The sequence below is a fragment of the Ooceraea biroi genome, chromosome 3 (assembly GCF_003672135.1).
Source record: "Ooceraea biroi isolate clonal line C1 chromosome 3, Obir_v5.4, whole genome shotgun sequence".
Classification (NCBI taxonomy): domain Eukaryota; kingdom Metazoa; phylum Arthropoda; class Insecta; order Hymenoptera; family Formicidae; genus Ooceraea; species Ooceraea biroi.
This window is the reverse complement of record NC_039508.1, coordinates 16,105,650-16,125,701: the sequence shown is the minus strand read 5'-3', so window position 1 is coordinate 16,125,701 and position 20,052 is coordinate 16,105,650. Positions and strand designations below refer to the sequence as shown.

Below are 20,052 nucleotides of genomic sequence, written 5' to 3'. Positions count from 1 at the left end.
TCCACTCCGCCGGGTGCCGGCCTTCCGCACGCCGTCCGCCATCGTCCGAGATAATTAAATATATCCGCGCACGAAAATGTTCAAACGGATTTTCCCTCGGCCGAGGGTCGGACGGGAGCCGCGATAAGGAATTTTCCCGTTCAGGAAGCGGCACCGAAGAGAAACTTTTCCTCCCCCCTCGTCGCTCCACCCTTTCCTCATTATATCATTGGCGTCAGCCCTCCGTCTCGCTGATGATCTTGTCGTGTTAAAGCGAGTCCCAAGGCACGGGTCATGACGTTGCAAGGATTATGGGACGGAACCTGGGGGAATGAATCGTAACAATTTCGACAAAACTATGCTCATCACGAACCGTAAACGGTGTTCTGATATTTTACAGAAGCGACTGAGGCGTGTTTGCTCTTAGTTAAAAGAGAAAAAACATAGATTTGCTAAATGTATCATATAAATATTTGCTAATTATATCGTTCCAATAGAAGTTTTTCTCGCGGAGTATTAACGATACGCAGAAATTTCTAGTAATCATAACTAATAATATATCTAATAATAATGTTTACAATCGTTGCAATTTATAGTGCAAAAACTCGCGCAATGCATCTGCGCAGTGGAATCCGCGCAGTTTTGTTCAGAATATAACGTTTTGTCGATGTCACATCTCGCGTCTCGCACATCTGCGCGTTGCGCTTCCAGCTGCTTCCAGTGGATACATAAAATCGGGAAACATTGCAGCACACGCACATGTAAGCGTCCATTTCTGGAAAACAGCATCGAGATGCAAACCGCGATTTTATTCTCTTTTGAAACGCGGCACTGCTCGAAATTGTTGCTGGAACGTCTCGAGAGGAGCGTCATTAAGTTCCATTTTTTCTTTACCCCAATTGAGTTAGCCTCGTGCGAACTTCCAACCTGACAAAGTTAGCCGCGAACGAAGGGCTACAATTATTATGCCATATAGCGCGACAGACCCTGTTCGCGATGCTGCGACATTGGAGGTTCCCGAGGGAACCTATTCGCCTCACATTTAGTCCAACAAGCTTTGATGAGAAAAAGATTTTCCCCCGCGTCGCTTTCAGTAGAAGAATACAAAGCCCGTTTCAATATCCTGTTAGCTCAAATCATTGTCTTCACAAATTTTGTACATTTGAAATTGAGAGAAATTCTGGAAATAAAACAATTTACAGTAAGACGTTAATTAGCGCTTTACGTTAATTAACATTTCAAATTTGTTACTGAGCAGTCAACAAGATTAGCTTTCATTAAAACGTTCATTGTATATGGATGTTTATTTGCCTTGATTGTGTATTTGACTCTCGTAACCATTCCTTTAACATTGCTCGACGCGGAAATAGGTGCTTGCTATTACAAAGGAATGTTCAACGATGCAAAATTTAAAATCGGTTTGAGATAGTTAAATTAATACACAATGAATTTCGTTTGTGCATATCCGATCGCAAAGCTATTATGTCATTGCGCAATTGCAATTAAAAATACGAGCTGTGAATGAATGAAAAAAACGGCCGTACGGTGAAACAAAAGGAGTCGCAAACAACTGACTTTGTTTATTGAATATGGAAACGTGAGTTCATTATAGAATGCTATTGGTAGAATCAATACATAATAGAACTGTTTTGTTATATAAAAATTTAACTGTACCCACGCGTGTGCGCATTGTAAAGCAATAGATGATAAATCTGGCACGATGTTGGAAAGAGTATTACGCTTGATAAAAATTAATTAGCGATCCCCTTTTCGGCGATTGAATGAAATGGAAATAATTTCATAAGCGTTCTCACGCGTACACTGGAAGATACATCGTTGAAAATAGAAAAAGTGAGAATAACCGATGCGATTTTAAGCGCCGAGGGAATTCGCTGCAAACGGAAAAAATCGGCCGGAATAAATTAAAAGCGGGAATATGTTGCGCCAACTGTGGTGAAAATTTCAAGCCGACATTTGCGGACGCCACTCGTTCTTTAATCAATGAATTCCCTATCGGATTTTGTTCCCTCAGAATTTTATTTCTTCCATTTCCAACACGCTGCGGGAGAACTCCGGAATGCTGTCTCTGTCAGCGCTGAAACAAGGGATGCAAAGCTGCTTAATTGTGCTCAAAAGTCACGCATATGTGACGTGTCAGTCTCGATTCGGCTGCAGATTTATTATCTTCCGAAGTAGTTTTATCGCACTGAGCAACGTTAATTTCGCAGTCGGTGCTTCTCAGACAACCTGTCGTGCGTGCGAACTCCTTTACTTTCGCGAGTGGCTCATATCGCTGTATTGCACAGTACGGTAATCCAATTTCTCGTCATATCGAGATGCTTCTGCAATAATACCGACATGACGGAAGAGCGCGAAGGATGAGGGGAGGGTCACGTAATTTGTAATCACGCGGCGCACATTATGATTCATCGCGATAAACCTGCGTGCACTCTGCCTCCGACTGCCGGCGACTGTCGCGACATACTCGAATATCAACGCGTCGACGTAATTGTGACCGATGGCCGTCTGATTTTCACGCAACCTGTCTCTGTGAACGAACTACGCGTGCGAAGCGTTGCATTCATCTGATCCTTCGAATATGCGTGTGATAAGTACCGTTGAATTATTCGACAGGAATGACCAACGCGTTTTGTAACGGACGCGCGCGCATGTCGGGTCGCGTTTGTCTCTTTAAACAAATAATGGGTGCAACAAGGGAGTCTTGTAATGAATTTTCTAAGAAAATTCCGAAATTATTCCGATATTCTTCTTTAAGAATATTTATTACATATATGATATACATGCAGAGAGAGTTGCAGCAAATAGTTATTTGCTTCTAATTTGACGTACGTGAACTTATGATGTTTATCTGACAAAGACGGTTCAGCTTCTTGCTTGTTGAAAGAAAAATACCTTTAAGCTATAAACAGTTCTTTTGAAAACTGTATTTTCTCTTGAAAGATTTTGTATCGAAAAGGTGCATCTGTTACGGATATAGGAATAGCGATGTCTTGAGAATTAAGCTTTTTCAAATTGCTGCCTTTCTTTCTTCTTTCCATGAAAATTTTCCATTCTACTTTTTTATCGTACGTTACCAAATGTAAGAAATTACCGAATTTCCTCAGATACTTGTAAACTGCTCGTGCTTAATTGGCATATCATGAAGGTGATCAGGGAAATGAGGAGAGATAAAGCAAGAAGTGAAACAACGTTTCCATCTCGCTTTATTATATGCTCGGACCTAGAAGTCTCCCTCTTACTGCCATTCGTTGCCATCCTTCCGCAACATAATTATTCTTCGTTGCAACGTGCAGCTTTTTTCTCTTCCTCCCCCTACATCTTTTTGCGGCACCTCGGCCACGGTTTTATAATCGCCTACTGTTTCTTCTTCCTCTCACTCTCTCTCCATTTGCCTCTTTCTCTTTCTCTCTTTCTTTCTTTCCTTCTACCTTTCTTTGGTTTTCTTCTGCCATACTTCTTTCTCTGCTCCTTCTTTCTTTCGTGCAAGCACTTTCTCGCTTAACGACGGCGGGAAGAAAAATAAGTAGTGCCACTCATTTTTAATGCAGGACATAAAGCGCCGCGCATCTTGAGAGCAAGCGCACGATATCCACTCGCTAAATTGAATTTTAAAGGAACGTTCGGCTTAAAAACCGATTTGCTGGTGGAATACGGTGCTTGTACCTCGAAAAAATAATTCAGGATGAAAGCATGTGCTCCTGCAAGCATGCAGGAGGCGGTTATTATGTGTTGGAACTTGCTTGTTGGTAGCTCTTGTTAAAAATGAAGTATAATCTTTATTAATCAACCAATCATTCTCAACTATACATAACATTTTTCTAGCAGAAAAATATCTTTGCTATTCTTATAAAAGTTAATACCTATATTAATCTAAGAAAAATATTAATTTGTGACTATCCACAAAACCAGTATTGAAGTCGAAGATTTAATTGTAAGTCATTAAGATTTAACGAAAAACAAGTTATACTGTGTTTTTATTCATATGTTCGAGCAGAGAAAATAGCATTTCTCGCTCTATTTGCGATTGATTCTTCAAATAATAAACAAGCAGCCGACTGCTTAATTCTGTTTATTTCTCTAAACTTTAACCAAAATAATCCAATTTAGTTACCCATCGATTACCACGTCGAGTGAAGAGTTCATAGCCTATTTTAGAGTTTGTTAAAACTGTGAAAAATAAAACGTATACATTAAATTTTTACTTTGCAACAAAAAGTGCAATATTGCAGCAAATTACGATCAATATTCTCTACTCTCTTACTGATCACTATTGATCATATCGGTGAACTTTTCGACAACGCATGGACATTAACAAAATTAGCAGTGAATTATCATACGGACTGTATCTCCGTGAAATTTCCTAACGATGCGAGACACCGGAAGTGTACCGGCTAATGGATTTTTCTCGACGTGGATTTCTCATCGTTACGCTCGTCGAGTTTAACAGCCCATTCGCAGTTGTTTGCTCGTCTCTCATCGCAGCAGTGGCTTGCTGAGATTTTTCGCGACGAGAGGTAAAAGGGACGGAGGCGGAGAATGGAGGAGACATGTAGAGATATATATAGAGAGAGAGAATGAAATAAAGCAGACGCAGGGGTGAGAACGAGAGGGCACTGGAAAAAAATCGAGCATGCGGATTTTTACGAGCCACTCGCGGAAGTCGATAAAAGAAGAGCGCACCGTTCTTCTCTTGCCTGTACAGTAATTAATTACGAAACGTTCGAAGCGGGGAGCATGAACGAGGGGGTTAGCGAGAGAGAGAGAGAGAGAGAGACGAGCGGCTATAAAAAATTCTCTATGCGAAGCGCAGTCACCTCGTGGCCGTACTCGAGCGTGCGTTTGCTCGGGCGCGGCGCTGTGACAGCGGGATTTTTCCGATCGTCCTGCGTGAATAAGGGGAGAATTTATAGTGGCGGCAGTTAACCGGTATATAACGGCGACGTTAATGCGTTCAAGTATAAGCGGCACGGTGATGCTAATGTGGTCGATTAAACCCGGCGTTTTCCCGATCGTTCGTACAAGCGGCGAAATGTCCGCAAGCGGAAAATAACGGATCGTTGATACATAGATACGATGCATCTGTATTTTATTATTATTGTTGAAAACTGTACAATGAAATATTGGAAGATTCAGGAACTGTAACTTCGAATAACGAGAATTTAATTACGAGCCGATAATACTTGTGCGCGTTCGCAGATATTACCGTTTACGGTAATTATCAGCGAAGCGATCCCGCGGGAGACGTGAGATCTCGACAAGCACAGGTACCATTTTGAAAGACCCCGAATCACAATACCTCATCCCTTCGGCACCGGTGCCGAAATAGACGGATTTCTGCAATTGCGAACGTTGAATGAAGCCTTTGACAGCGGCCATTTCTGAAAGTGCTCCTGCATCTTTGAGAATTTCACTATCGCCGAAAGAAAAAGAGAAAGAGAGAGAGATGAAAGGATTCGTGTTCCCGTTACGCCATTGCGCGATACATCAAACGCGAAAGAAATTTCTGTGCGCACGGGCGCGACGTGTATTGTGATATCATAAGATATCGTAAGCGAAGCTCGTGATCCTTCGCCACGACGGTAACGATGCCCTCGTTCATTCAACTTGCGAGATGTAATCCCGCTCACAACGTTTCCGGTGCACGCAGTAATGCGAAAAGACATTTCCACGACGGTGACTCAATTTGGCACTGTATGTGTATCAGCACATCACGTACAAGTACACTTGACATACACATATAAGGAAATAGTACTTGACACTCGATGTATTGCTCTTTGTCATAAAGCAGTGCTCTTTGGAGTCAAATAATTAATGTTTTATTAAATATTTAAATTCACAATATTATTTATATATTCATGTGAAAAGTTTATGATTGTTTATGATTTATCTGCGATTTATTACGATAAAATGAATTTAAATGATAAAAATTGGAAAGCCGAGGTTTTGAATTGAGATTTGTATTTTGCATAATGTTTTGTTTATTGTGACGATATTCAAACTGTTATTGCATTGTGTGAGACAAAGAATTAATTTGTCGTTGTTTTTCCATTTATTGCTGACTTGAAAAATATCACAATCCTTTTACAAAGCGATTATGTTTCTGAATATCTTATAAAAATTTATCGATGTTATATTATAAAAGATTTAATGGCAGAAGAGAGTGTCACTGATAAAAGAGTAAATAGCACGTTTAATGGCTGAGCTATATAAAAATATAGAAATTAATTTAGTAAAGTGAACCGCGAGAAAACAAATATCATGTCATAAACCCATGAGATCAAAAAGTGCTTTGGGCTCTTTTACACGCAATACCCGACTGATCGCGTCATTTGATTAACGAAAAAGCCCGATTCATCTGAATACAGCTTTATCGGTGCATTAACGGCGACGCAATTTGCACTTTATACTCGCACACCGAGCAATTTACGCGTTTGTGGCTATGAAAAAATAGCGTAGTAAACAAAACGTGGTAATCATAATTTTAGTTGCCATCAAATATATATATATATAAACGATATATTCAAACGATCAGAATTCAGAATTGGAAAACCCACGTATCGCCGACATATTATAAAAATGCTGAATCACAAAGGTTTCTTTTTATTTTTTATTTTAAAAGTCCTCCGATATTCGCATTTTTCGGTCGTGTAATTTTCGCGGAAACTCTGGAATTTGATCAAACAAGCAGAATTTTTTTCATTTCATTCTCCAATATTTGCAATTTAAAAAAAAGTAAAGTATCTGATTACAAAGATACTTTATGCATCGTACGTTAACGCGGGTTGAACCGATAAATTCCAGGCGCTTCATTCCAATCGCGTTCATTCAAGATTTATTGATACCTCGATATTGAGGCAACGTTTATCTCGATCTAGCATTCCGTACTTGCGACTCGCAAGGCAGATTCCCCGTACATCTATAAGACGGTCGTCTCACGCAACTACTCTTTTCTGAGGAGATCGGAATCTCGAGCACAAACGCTCTGTCATTCAACTTTATTATTGCATCAATTAATGGTATAACAGCTCTGGAAGTTTTACAAAACAAGAATATTTCTGTTCAATATACACTCATCTCTTCGAAAAAATGTAATTTTGACGTCACAATTTACTGCTGATTTATGTATGGCGACAGACCCGTGTGCGCCCATTTTATTCGCATTTTATTCCTTCATTCCCGTTCGAACTATTCACGCGCGTCTAATGAAATATAATTTGTCGTTGCCGGAGAGTTACACGTCGGCCGGTTATAAATAACGGAAACGCTTTATCGCGGGGATATTAAATCACTGCGCACACATGCATTCGTCCCCCGGTTTCTCACCCATGTTCCGCCGCGCCGTCTTTCGTCCGGCGTTTTGTCATGCGATAATTTGCCGGTAATAACGACAAATTTCCCGAATTTTTTGGCATTCCTGCGCACTGATCTCAATGGAATTCCCCTTTCCTTTCCATCTTTTCCCCTCACGTAATGCCGGGTTTTAATCTTGTCCGTCGCGCGACGGCGCGAGAAAAATGTCGAAGACGCATTCCTTATGTGTGGACTGACTTTTAATATGCACCATGTTGGTTCTATTTCAGGATCCGGCATCAAGGTACCGATGTCCATCCTAAATTGCCTCTATGCTCGCCAACTGTGCTACGAAGACCCATCATGCAGCGCTATTTTGGAGATTATACCGAGAGTCTGCGGTCCGGAATTAGGTGAGTAAAAAGAGAAAGAGAAAGAAAGAAAAAAGAGAAAAAGGATTAGATTGACTTTTTCGGATCCTATTCGGGAAATTAATTAATTACCGATGACAATGATAATTAATCGTTAATTATTTGTCGTTTATGTTCCGATGTTAACCATGCGTGTTTAAACGGGATTTTCAATATTGGTTTAAATTCGAATTAATAATACCCAGATCGGTGATAATCGGAGCAGTCGGTTGTACGTTATTGTCATGCATCTAATTGTATATTTGATTGATCAAACATGTAATTTTAATTTGATACGTATACCGTATCAATTCTCAGTTCTTTTTTCGCTCTTTTATTTTCTTTAAAATCCTCTTACTCAATATTTGACAAGATAACCTCGTTAAGATTTAATTGCGAGAATATTAACAATTAAATTGCAAGTATAGCATTATTTACGCGCGTTTTATTCTTATTCAAGTATAAGTATAAATAGAGTATTAGAAAGAGAGAGATTTTATTGGAATACTATATATTTATATAATGTGTGTGGAAAGCCGTTTGCGAAAGAAAAAATAAAGATGCGATCAGATGCAATGCAGCTGCTCTGCAAAATAGACTCGGTTGCTTTGCGCCAGCTATTCGTTTCGTTCTTATTTATACGATTCGTTATTACCAATAAACGTAGCATCGGTTTTACTGGAAAAGTGAGATATAAGTCAATGCAATCTGCCTGAAGCCCGGACGAGGGCTTTAATTTTCTATAGATCGTATGATGATTGGTCTCGTGCGTGTTACGTTTCCCACGCGATCCACTTTGTAATAATCATGGGCTCTAATGTGTTGCACGTGACTCGTAAAATCTCGTATTAGCTCCCGTAGAATAAAAGGCGGCTCGCGGGCACGACATAACGACGTCACATTTGGGATTTTGCGATGCGATGACATCGTGACTGCATTTCCATGAGATTTGCATGCGAATCCGGAAAATCCCCAGAAATTTCTTATGGAAACGATAATGATATTAATGCTTGAATTTTAAATCATGTAGAAGTGTGTCACTGATCTTCTATTAAAGAACTCCTTTGATAGCGACTTTTTTAAATAGCGTTTAATATATGAAGAGATCGTTATACAAACCTAAAGACTGTGGTTTTGATTAATGAAAATTTGATGATTGAACTTGTGAATATTCTGCATCGTCATACCACTGTAACATCTTTATGTATAATAACTTTAGTACAAAAAAATGCAAAAATCTGTTTTCCTAAATTTGTCACAGTACCATTTATGATACAGTTCATGATGTCACTTTTCCTTCGGAATGATTATGAATCATAATGGATACTTGTGCAGCAACCTCATATCGGACATTGATAAATAAAAGACGCAGCTCTCGTCGCGCCGTTCTTGAAACAGAAGTAAAAGCCTTGGTAGGTTTTCCAAGCTAAAAGCTTTCCGAAAGCAGTGCCATTTGTTTTACTTTCGTCCGGGCGATTACATGATAGATTATTCACGTAACTCTCCAGTATCAGAAAAGAGCGCGGAAGCCGCGGCATAAATCACAATGGTCGGTATCCTTGTTTTAAAAAGCTGCGTGCGCGTACTCTGACTATGTCGAACAAAATAAAATATATAATGGCGCTTATATGGTCCGGCTTTCCTAGAAGGTAGATTGCTTTTTAATGCGACATATACCGTTTTGCATTTTGCACATCGACAAAGTCCCTCGCAAGAAATCTAAAAGCGTTTCTGACCAGGCGACAACGTTCCGCTCGCGATTAAAAAGTAATCGGGAAAAAAGCGATAAAGTGATCGTAATATTACATTATCGTTATTGAGATGCATTTTTATTGACGTCTCAAAAACCGAAACCAATCTTTGAAAAAAGCTTTTGATAATTCACAACTTGATCTTATTTGATATCAGAAAGTACATACTTGGAAATTATATTAATATTGTGATTTAAGTTAAAAAAAGATTCTGTGTGTCTTTACTTAGGTATTCAGGTATTTTTATTCTGTAAACCTCGAGAGATTCGTTGATAATTTTCCCATCATATAATCAATATTGTCTTCGTTGGTATAATTTTAGAATTGTTTATTTTCGTTTACAGAAGTTTCTCTCTCAACGAAATGAATTGTATTAAAGTAATCTCATCTAAATTCCATATATATGTGTTATCTTCTCTCGAATAAGCTCGCGATGAGTAAGAATAGAACTTGGAAGATTTTCGCTGCTTCTTAAGAACATGTATCAAGTTTTCTCTCGCTGAGACAACGTGACAATTAAGAACGATGGGCGTCTGGCGTGGCGGTGGAATTTAACGGCGTCGCGTCGGGGATAATTTACAGTTCTGCGCTGCGATCGTTCGTAACGCGATTTCCATTCGAAAGCGACGAGGGAAAAAGATGCGATGGACTAGGGATGGTGGAGGGACAACGAGGGTGTAAAGAACGAGGTCGTCGACCGTCTCTTCTCAAGTTATCCTCGTTTTCCCTCTCTCGTTACGGTCGCCTCGTAGCCGACGTGGAGAACACTACTCCATGCTCCCTTCGATTTCGTCATTGAATCAATCACCCCCACGAGGACAATTATTTCGAGAAAAGACAACCTTAACTCGCAAGTTTAAATAAGTCGACCGCAATGCGATTTAAAACTGTTCGTCACTGGAACGGTTGAATGCGATAGCAATCATCTTCATTAAGTAATTGTTTTTCAATTTCATTATCTACTAATGGAAAAAATAAAACACGAAAGGATGAGAGAGTGATAACATTGATTTTTCCGAATATTAATTCCGAGAAGTTTTCGCGATTAAATGTGCTCCTATGTAAAACGCGACGTGTTATTCTCATTTTTCTTCAATAATTATAAACAAGTATTGTAGCATATTTTGAAATACATATTTGCTTACAAACATCGTAAACATTTATTAGCTGGCTGCAATCACGAAAACATTGTTATATTGAAAAGAATTTGATAATAAACCGATTGCACTTCATCAAATCTGAGAAATTGTAAGTTTATTAAACATATTGCTCGTAGTCGGTAATGAATTCATAACTTCCTATCGGATTACCGTACCTTGTATGGTACCTTGTAGCAACAGTATTGAATAAAGAAATTTTTATCTTTATCCGTACAGTTATTTAATGCGAAAGATTGATACAAATCAAGGAAAATTTATGATTTGTTGCATTTTGCAGTATTTTAATTCTTCCATTCTAATCTTTGTGATTTTTATTTAGAAAACTTTCTAAACTTTTTGTGAATGCGGAGAACAAAACAATTTGTTAAACGTGCCAAGTGAATAAATATTATTTGATGCATCTAACTTATCTAACTTAATGATATCTGATGATCGTCAATGTCTATATTAATTTCCAAGTTCATTCTTTGTCATTTGCGAACTATTTGTGCTAAAGTTTTTCATCAAGAATATAATAATTTTCAACATTTCGGAATTGGTTTCAGACACAACACACAATGTAAAACAATATTTTTAACTCCGTTCGCTAAATGTAAAATTATTCTCGTTTTGCTACGGTACGATATGCATTGAAATATTTCAAAAATTTTCGTTTTTGTTATTAATTGTTATCTATTTTTGGATAGAGTAAAACCAGAATAAGGAATCTTATTATTATTTCAAATTTTGTACAATGAATTTGCAAATGTTTTAAAGCATAAGAATAAAACAGACAGTTTAATTAAATGCCTTTATCCAAGCTTCGAACTTGATGCTACGCAATGCAATTAACCTGGATTCGTATTAGCAATGCCCAGAGAAGCTTTATCCGTCTCCGATAGTAAATAGAATCTTCATCGGAAGGCTTATAATTAATTACGTTTGTCTCTGTGTTAGTGAAAACTTTTGGGTTTTTGGTTTCTCAGTTAAACATTTTTAAAAATAGCAATTAATTAAAAAATAGTATTTGTTAGTTAGTGATTATATAAAACTAAATGCAACCATCGCTTTGCAATTACACAAATAAGAGAATAAATATTACGAGTTGGGCGAATGAAATGAATTTAATATTTCCTGATATCAATCATACCGCTAATAACACTGCGATCATAAATAAATTGTAATTATAACAATAGAATAAATAGTAGTTTAACTAGTTTTGTACTATCAAATTTTCGACTAATTTTATTCGCTAATGATGAAAGTCATTTATGCGCGTAATGCTACGAGTTATTCGATCGCTCCGAGATATTCGCACGTGCGAGAGATCCCCGTTTTCTGCATAACGCATCATGTTGGCGAAATATAATGTTTAGCTTCCTCTGTGTATCCTCCGCCAATCGATATTATACAGAGCTGTAATTGGTGACTACCGCGCGACTAATGAACTAATTATTAAGAATTGATCTTTTATTACGTAATCCTCAAAACGACAAGGCTATTTCTCGAAAGCTTTTTTTTTGTGAAACAAGTATTTCTCAAATTGTAGTGGAATTAAAGAATGACCAATGAGGAACATTACTATGATGCAGATTACGCGGTAGAAGTAAAGCGTGATCAGATTTTAAACCGTGTAATTACAACGTTATTATTGTGCCTTGTAATGGGTGCACATAAATTAATAGTTACGTACAAGCGGAACTACATCGTAACTCCTTTGAAGCTATTACTACATGAAAAGTTCCTAATTTGTATAAATAACATGTAACGATTCCATTGGAAATGTATATATATCTTTTTTTCTTATCTTTACTAAGATATTCTGACCTGTTTTGCAACGCCTAATAGAATCTTTTCTTTCTTCTTTCCCCGTATTCCAAGGAAAACTTATCAATCTTATGCTTAAAGAGTGTCAAACATTGAGAATCAGGAAGTATGAAACTCTCATACGCCGACCGATAATATCCCAATTGGGGGAAAAAATTCTCTCCTTTCCGCTCTCGTTCCCGCGGCAAATTCTATTTTTCCCCCGAAATTTCTCCAATTGCTTCGTAACTTCCCCATTTTGGGGAAAAATACGGCCATCCAGCAATATCGCGGGTAAAGGAAATCTCGCGGGAAACGGAGTAAGGGTCGGTCCGCGATGCTCATCTTACAAAGTAGCGGGCTGTGAAATAAGGGCTTGCGGATAGTGTTACCGGGACGGTCGGCCCTGCTAGTGGTGTGATACGAGCGGCAGGACGATAATAACCTGCGTGGGAACGCGGCGTATACATCGACAACTTCCAGCTGACCTGTTTCAACCCTGTTCCGCCACCGAAATTTCAGCTTGGACGGGCCACGCCGGAAGCCTTGCCGAGATCGATATCTCGACCACGTTCCTGGTGTTAGCACTATCAATAGCTATCTGATCGCGAGCATCATGAACTCACGTTGATTCCGCGGATCCCTCAGATTTTGATTCCTTCAAGGTTTTAATGATAACCAACTTAATAATTATTTGAAATTTAATAAAACCGCGATAATCCAATTAATATTGGATTCAACAAATTAGAACAGATAATTCGATTAAATCAATCCGCGAACTGATTCCTTGATTTAACGATATTAGTAATATGGGTCAAGCATTTTACGATAATTAATAACGTACGTCGTTTGACCCACACACACGATGAGCACAAGAAACCATAAAAATAGTACAGTAAAGCTTCAATCAAACAAGGGATCACGATTAGCGAGGAATATGTTGGACAAACCTCGACATCATTGTCTTGAGATAACCGTTTACGTCGAAACGCAAACGGAAAAGGGATCCGGCACGCGGTGGTCGATAACATTCATCTTACGGGCTGAAGTGCGAAATAAGGGTCATGGATTATATATTACGACACCATTCATGGTCACTCGAACGACATTAACGATCCGCACACAGTAACACGAATTACGTTAGCGGCTTATGCAATTCGTATTCACGCAGTCCCTAGCCGAGTAAACTCGTGTAACGAGCAGCAAGTCCGAATATGATACCTCTTTGCTTTCATCGAAGGTGTACTTCAAGGAAAAGCACGTTTGAGAGTTTCTTAATAAGCAAGTCCGTTACTTTTTTCAGTAATATGCATCGTGAGCATTAAACTAAATATTGCGTCGACAAAATGGAATAGTAGTCACGAACGAAGGAGCTAATTGGAAATAGATTACATAAAGATTTTTATTGTTAAAATGCAATTATTTGAACTTATTCGGAATATCAGTGTGCAACGAAAAACGTGAACTGCCGTATAAATATAAATTTTTAAAAATATAACTGCGTGTGGAATAATTAGAGATCTTATTAATGCTCGCTGTAACGGAGACCGAACGAGCAATTAATCAAATGTTATTCTCTTTTCTTTATGTCGCGTTATATTTTATTACGTGATTTAGTAAAATATGTTTCATGTATGCGCTCGTATGTTTCATTCTGTGTGTGTATGTGTGTTTAATGATATATCACATCCATTTATATAACATTAAATATTCCGGGCCGCTGTAACCAACTTGTCTAGAAGCAATTACTGGACGTGCATTGTTTCAGAGATATTGTGTATTTCATTTGAGTTCAATCATCATAAATATACTAGTTACATACATTGTAGTGGTACGTAGTATACAATTATTTAAAGAAAATTAAAAATTTATAATATAAAAAAGATAAGTAACGTTATCTAAATCCAGTATGCAGTCAAAACGTGTTTCAATAGATGCGACGCGCTAGGAGATTTGTTTTTTATTGTATATTCACTAAACAATACATTGATTCATAAGCTATATTGCGCTTGTTCGTCACGAAATGTCAGCAATATCATTCAAAAACCTAGTTAAAAAAAAGACATGTTTGTATGCTTGCTAATAGCCAATAAAGGTAACAAAAAACAATATGGAGTTTCGCGAGTATGTAAAAATATAAAAAAAAATTTGACGTGGTCTAAAATATTGGCTCGGAATGACAAGCGATGCACTTTTTCAGCCTGCGCAGCATGTTTCGCTCGGCATGATGAACAGATTGCGCCGGCAGTGCATGTAACATATCCCCAGGTTGCGCACATCCGGCGCTGATCCTGCGGGACGCGCGTCGAAAGTTTTAAATTCTAAGTGGAATTGGAGGATTCCGCGTGCGGGTAACATTCCATTGAAGGTTGTACACGCGACTTGACGAGTAAACTCTCGACGACTTATTGACGACACAGTCGGGACCCACAAATGTCGTAACGATGATACAACAGAGATAGTGCCGGTAACGATGAGTACCTCGAAAAAAAGAGGAGGACGTGCATAATGCATGAGATACGTGATATACATAAGTGAAGATACATAAAATATCTTTAGAAATGTATTCGTCGATTCTATTGCCACCGATGTTGAAATTTAATAGAACCGAATTGCAACATTTCTATCGAAGAGTTGATACGTCATCGACTCTCAGGTTTTATTGCATTATGCCAGCGCATAGGTATGACTTTCTCACATATCAAATATACAACACAATAGTTTTTAAAATCATTTATTAATTTCTGTATTTCGAAAAAAACCATTAAAAAAATTCATTTAATTTCTTGTAACATTTTGTAGCAAAATTAAACTGATTTGAGAAGCAACTTGAGAAATGATAACTCACTCTTCATTCTAATCGCGCACATCAAAAAAGAATACCGTTGGGTTTTAATTCGCGCAGTATATCTCAGATTTTCATTCGGATGACACATAATAAATTAGACGTTTCCGTTAATAAATAGACTCCGTGTGTATCCCCGTCGGAAAAAGCTACGGTGCTTTATAATAGCCCGCTCGTCGGGAGAAATCCTGCGCGGTGTCGCGCGAATAAATCCAAAAAGGAACCCCGGGGAAACGCGCGACAACTCGGTTCGTGTAAGGCGACGGGGGTGCCACCAGAAAGGGGCTTTGCCGGAGGAATGTGTACACATTGACGCTTCCACAGAGTCGGAAATCCCCGGGCCCGTTACCAGCCATCCCTCTCGGGTGTGCCAAGGCAGCTGGTTAGCCGCCGCGGGCTGTCAAGAGCACAACCGGGAGCAAAGGCGCGTTTGGACCACTCAGGAGATTTCGGTGCGGTTCCAAAGTGGCGGTCGTATCGCTTTTCTTGGGCCGTGCGTCTCGTCGTTGCAAACGCAGCGAGATACACGACATGAACCAGCACCGCCGACACCTCCGGTTGCCGGAGTCGCTGTCACTGACTTGCGGCCAATAGCGCGACCGATTGCATTTTACCGTGAAATTTTGCCACTTCGCAAATTTGTCACTTGCGAGCAGATGTATGATGGAAAGTTCGCGATATGAAATATTCCATGGAGAACTTCTCGAGAACTCGCGCGAAAATTTACGCGTGATCGGCAATTTGATATGACAATGAACTAAAGTTACCTATAACTTGTGACTTTTGAGAATGCACGCGAAACTTGCACGTAATATTATATTCTCTTGATAAATGACATTAAAAACCTAAATTTATCTTATATTATGAGAAATATTCAAATTTTCCTGGCGAGATAATTTATTAAAGAGCAAAGTTGATAACAATCAATTCATTTAATTAAAACTGCATGAAAACAGTTAATTATTTAGCTCGAGGTCTAGAAAATTTAAATATGAAGTCCTTTAAAAAGGCTTTTTAATAAATTATCAATTTTAATTGATGCAAACAAAATGATCTAAACTTGACATTAAATAATAAGTTAAAATGTTAGTCTACAGTCCACTTAAATATAATAAAAATAATTTATCCTAAATGAAAAAAAACATTTTTTCATGTGTAATCACTTAGTTTAATTAAATTTTATTATATCTCCAATGTTACAAAATTTCATGATTAAAAATCCGTTAAACTTTTGCATAAAACACGTCGGTTCCGAATGCATCGTAAATATTTTCTTTGACATAAGCTTACGAAACATTCAGTATATTTCGGTGTATTTCGTACATAGTAGTAAAAAATCCGGCGCCGAACCTGTATACACAGCCAATGTTTCAGTATTAAAATACTAACCAGAATTGCATTAATAAATATACAAGTGAAATGCGACGTACGGCGCCGCTTAATATTTGCCTCTCACTTATTTACAAACGAAACAGAAAAGATGCTTGTTGCATCGTTGCCACGGGTAGCTAGTAGTTATTGCAGAATATATTCAACGCACTGGTGATATTTCAGACCGCGAAGGCAATATGGCGCGGCCTGTGTAAGCGGGAGATCATAAATAAAGCAACTCGCATTGTCCCGCATATCACTGAGAATATCGAGAAAGATTATATCTGGAAAAATGTTTCCCTGATTCTCCGTCGCAAGAAATGAAACAAGCTGTCTCTAATTAAAACAAATAATCGATAACTAGCGGGTCCATTGACGTCAACTACGCTGTACGAATTAATTTCCTTAAAAATAATTGATATTCATGAATTATTTATTCCCGCGGTTTTTTCGAGAGTATAATCGAGGAAAATAACGGATGCTAATGCATCCCACATTATTAATGTACTTTTCCGTAATTATTGATATTTAATAACTGACGACTTTTCATTTATAAACACATTATTTAATTTTGTGTCTCTCATTTTTCGCTGTCTTAAATATTCTACAATCTTAAAAGTATATTTTAATTATTGTTACATTAAGACATGAAGACTTTTGGATACAAATTAAAATCTTCTGAAATTAATGTGTGATTATAAAACAAAAGAATTACATTCACATGTAGAATAACAGATACAAAAAGCATTGTACATCGAAAAATTTATAAATTAATTTATGCCTAACCATGATTTATATTTTACAACATTTTCTTGAGAAGTTCTAATATAATGTTTTTCCACATCTATGCAGGTGCAACTTTCTCTTATTCTCCTGCATTTTTTCTACTGTGACCAACTGTATTACATGATTACAAGATTAATCATATTATCGATACTTGGCTTTTTTGTCTAATCTTGTTTCGCCAATGAAATGCAGTTTCGGCATTTCGTCCTGTTAATATATTCTCTATTACTATTCCGAGTATCTCATTACGCGGGCCGGCGAATCTTCGCTGCTCGTTTCCATTTTATTTCGTAGTCGTGCATATTTTATTAAATCAAGCACGTCCACGATATCAGATTATCCGACAGCTCACTCCTATTTAAAGACTCATGTTGCTCGTATATAACACGCATTATGCGCGAAACGTGTTAAAAATATTGTAGAAAGAAGGACTATGAGTTCATATTCGTCTTTTTAACTTCTCATTGATAGAACTAATATATTCACTGCAACTAACTTATTTGTGACTAATGGCGAAAAGAAATGTAAAAATTTGGTTTATCAAATTGAGTATCTCAACTAAAAATTTGTTTAATTAAGTCACGCAAGTGACACTTATATCTCTGAATAAAAATTGACTAGACTCCGTGTAAATGTCTACTTAAATTTAGCCTATTCTACATAAAATTTTTAAGTATTTGACTTTGCGTTAATTATCGCGGAGAATACGCTTTCCTGGCGAGGGATACGGAAGACATTTTCTGCGCTTGTTGACTCAGGATCGTGGCTACTTTATCGATGATCAAACGGCAGGTGGTTTGCCGACTGTTATCCAACTGGTAATCTAATGATAGCTGCAATACGAATAACGTCAGGGCGACCTTTAATCAGACCGGATGCAACGTGAGAAAATGAGACCGATCGTGCATAACCAAGCGTTATGCACGTTGATTTACATGCAAAACTGAATTAAAGACGTAAATAATCCATAACGTCACGTCTTGATATCTCGATTGATTTTGTAGTACGCTGCCGTTTATCAATTAACAAGTATCGCTGTTTGCACAATCTTACAAAATCGAGAGAGGAAAACGCGGAATTGCTCAGTTGATTAATTTTAATGGCCACGGTTTAATTACACGGTAATTTTCGGTCTGATTAAAGAAACGTTTGCGTATGGTGTAATAATATAATTCAAGTGGATATTATTAATTGTTAATACAGTCCAGCTGTTTATCTCCATTTCCATATTTATCCGAAGAGTAAACAATCATTGAGGTAATTAAAAAAATCGAGATATATACATGAGTAATTTACTACGCAATTTAATTATCAAAGTGATTGCAATAAACTTTAGTGTGGAACTGCATGGAATAATTTATGCAATACATATTTATTATCGCAATGTATAGTTGTATATATACTAATTTATTTGCTATCAAGATATGATGTATTAAAGTAAACATTTATTAAAATATTTCGATAGTTTTGTCTTGCATAACATTTTCGATCTTTTTCTTCTCTCTCTCTCTCTCTCTCTCTATTAAAATGTTATTTTTTATTTGTTTTTAAAATTATCAAAAAGAAAAAACTTTCGATCTGAAAAATTCTTGAAGAGTTCCACTAATATATAATAGTTACCTAAATTTCGATATTGTATTAGAGGTGTGATTTAGTTTTGAGGGTTTTTTTTGCTCAAAAAGGCATGTATTTAAATATGATAATGAATGAATACCTTAATCAAAATATTTTCCTTCGTTTTCTATAACTTTTTCCCATCTTTCTGGCAAAAGATGGATTCCACCACGATAAAATGACTCTTTTGAGTTAATCCATTCGTCGACGAATTTTCGCACTTCTTCGAAATTATGAAAGTGTGTATCCTCTAAAGCGTGTTGCATCGACCGGAACAAATAATAATCGCATGGAGCAATGTCCGGAGAATACACGGGGTGCGGTAAGATTTCCCATTCAAGCTCTAATAGTGTTTGTTTCACTGATAACGCAACGTGAGGTCGAGCGTTGTCATGAAGAATCACTTTCCGTCGTTTACTCGCAATTGGTGGTGGTTTTTGGTCCAATGCTTGCTTCAACTTGTACAATTGGTGTCGATAACGATCAGCCGTGACAGTCTCATGCGGATTTAACAGCTCATAGTACACTATACCTTCTTGATCCCACCAAATACAGAGCATTACTTTTGAACCGTGAATATTGCGTCTCGGAGTGGATGTTGATGGTTGGCCTGGATCCACCCATGATTTTCTGCGTTTCGGATTATCAAAATAGATCCACTTTTCATCCCCAGTAACAATCCGGGACAAAAGACTCTTTTTTTTTGCCTGGCGATCAACGAAATGCAAATGTTCAACCGGTTCGCAATGGCACTTTCCGATAATTGATGTCGAACCCATTTCCCTTCTTTCTGAATTTTTTCCATTTCATGTAAATGCTTGGTAACTGTTGTACGATCAACATTTAATGCTCTGGCAAGTTCTGAAGTGGATTGTGTTGGATGTTCGTCCAATAATGCTTGCAAATCTGCATTTTCAAGCTTTCTTGGTTGTCCCGAGCGTTCTTTGTCCTTCACATCAGTATCACCACTTTTAAAGCGTCTAAACCAGTATTCACACGTCTTAATTGATGGGGCAGAATCACCATAAGTTTCCACAAGA

The 20,052-nt window shown here is 37.7% G+C and overlaps 1 protein-coding gene across 1 annotated transcript in view; it reads left to right on the top strand.

Moving 5' to 3' along the window:
• LOC109611464 overlaps nucleotides 1–20,052 on the top strand; it is a 213,277-nt gene that overhangs the window by 113,274 nt on the left and 79,951 nt on the right. The window contains exon 2 of the mRNA XM_020034007.2: nucleotides 7,581–7,703. Coding sequence (XP_019889566.1) covers nucleotides 7,581–7,703 — 123 coding nt within the window. The remainder of the gene's footprint in view (nucleotides 1–7,580; nucleotides 7,704–20,052) is intronic.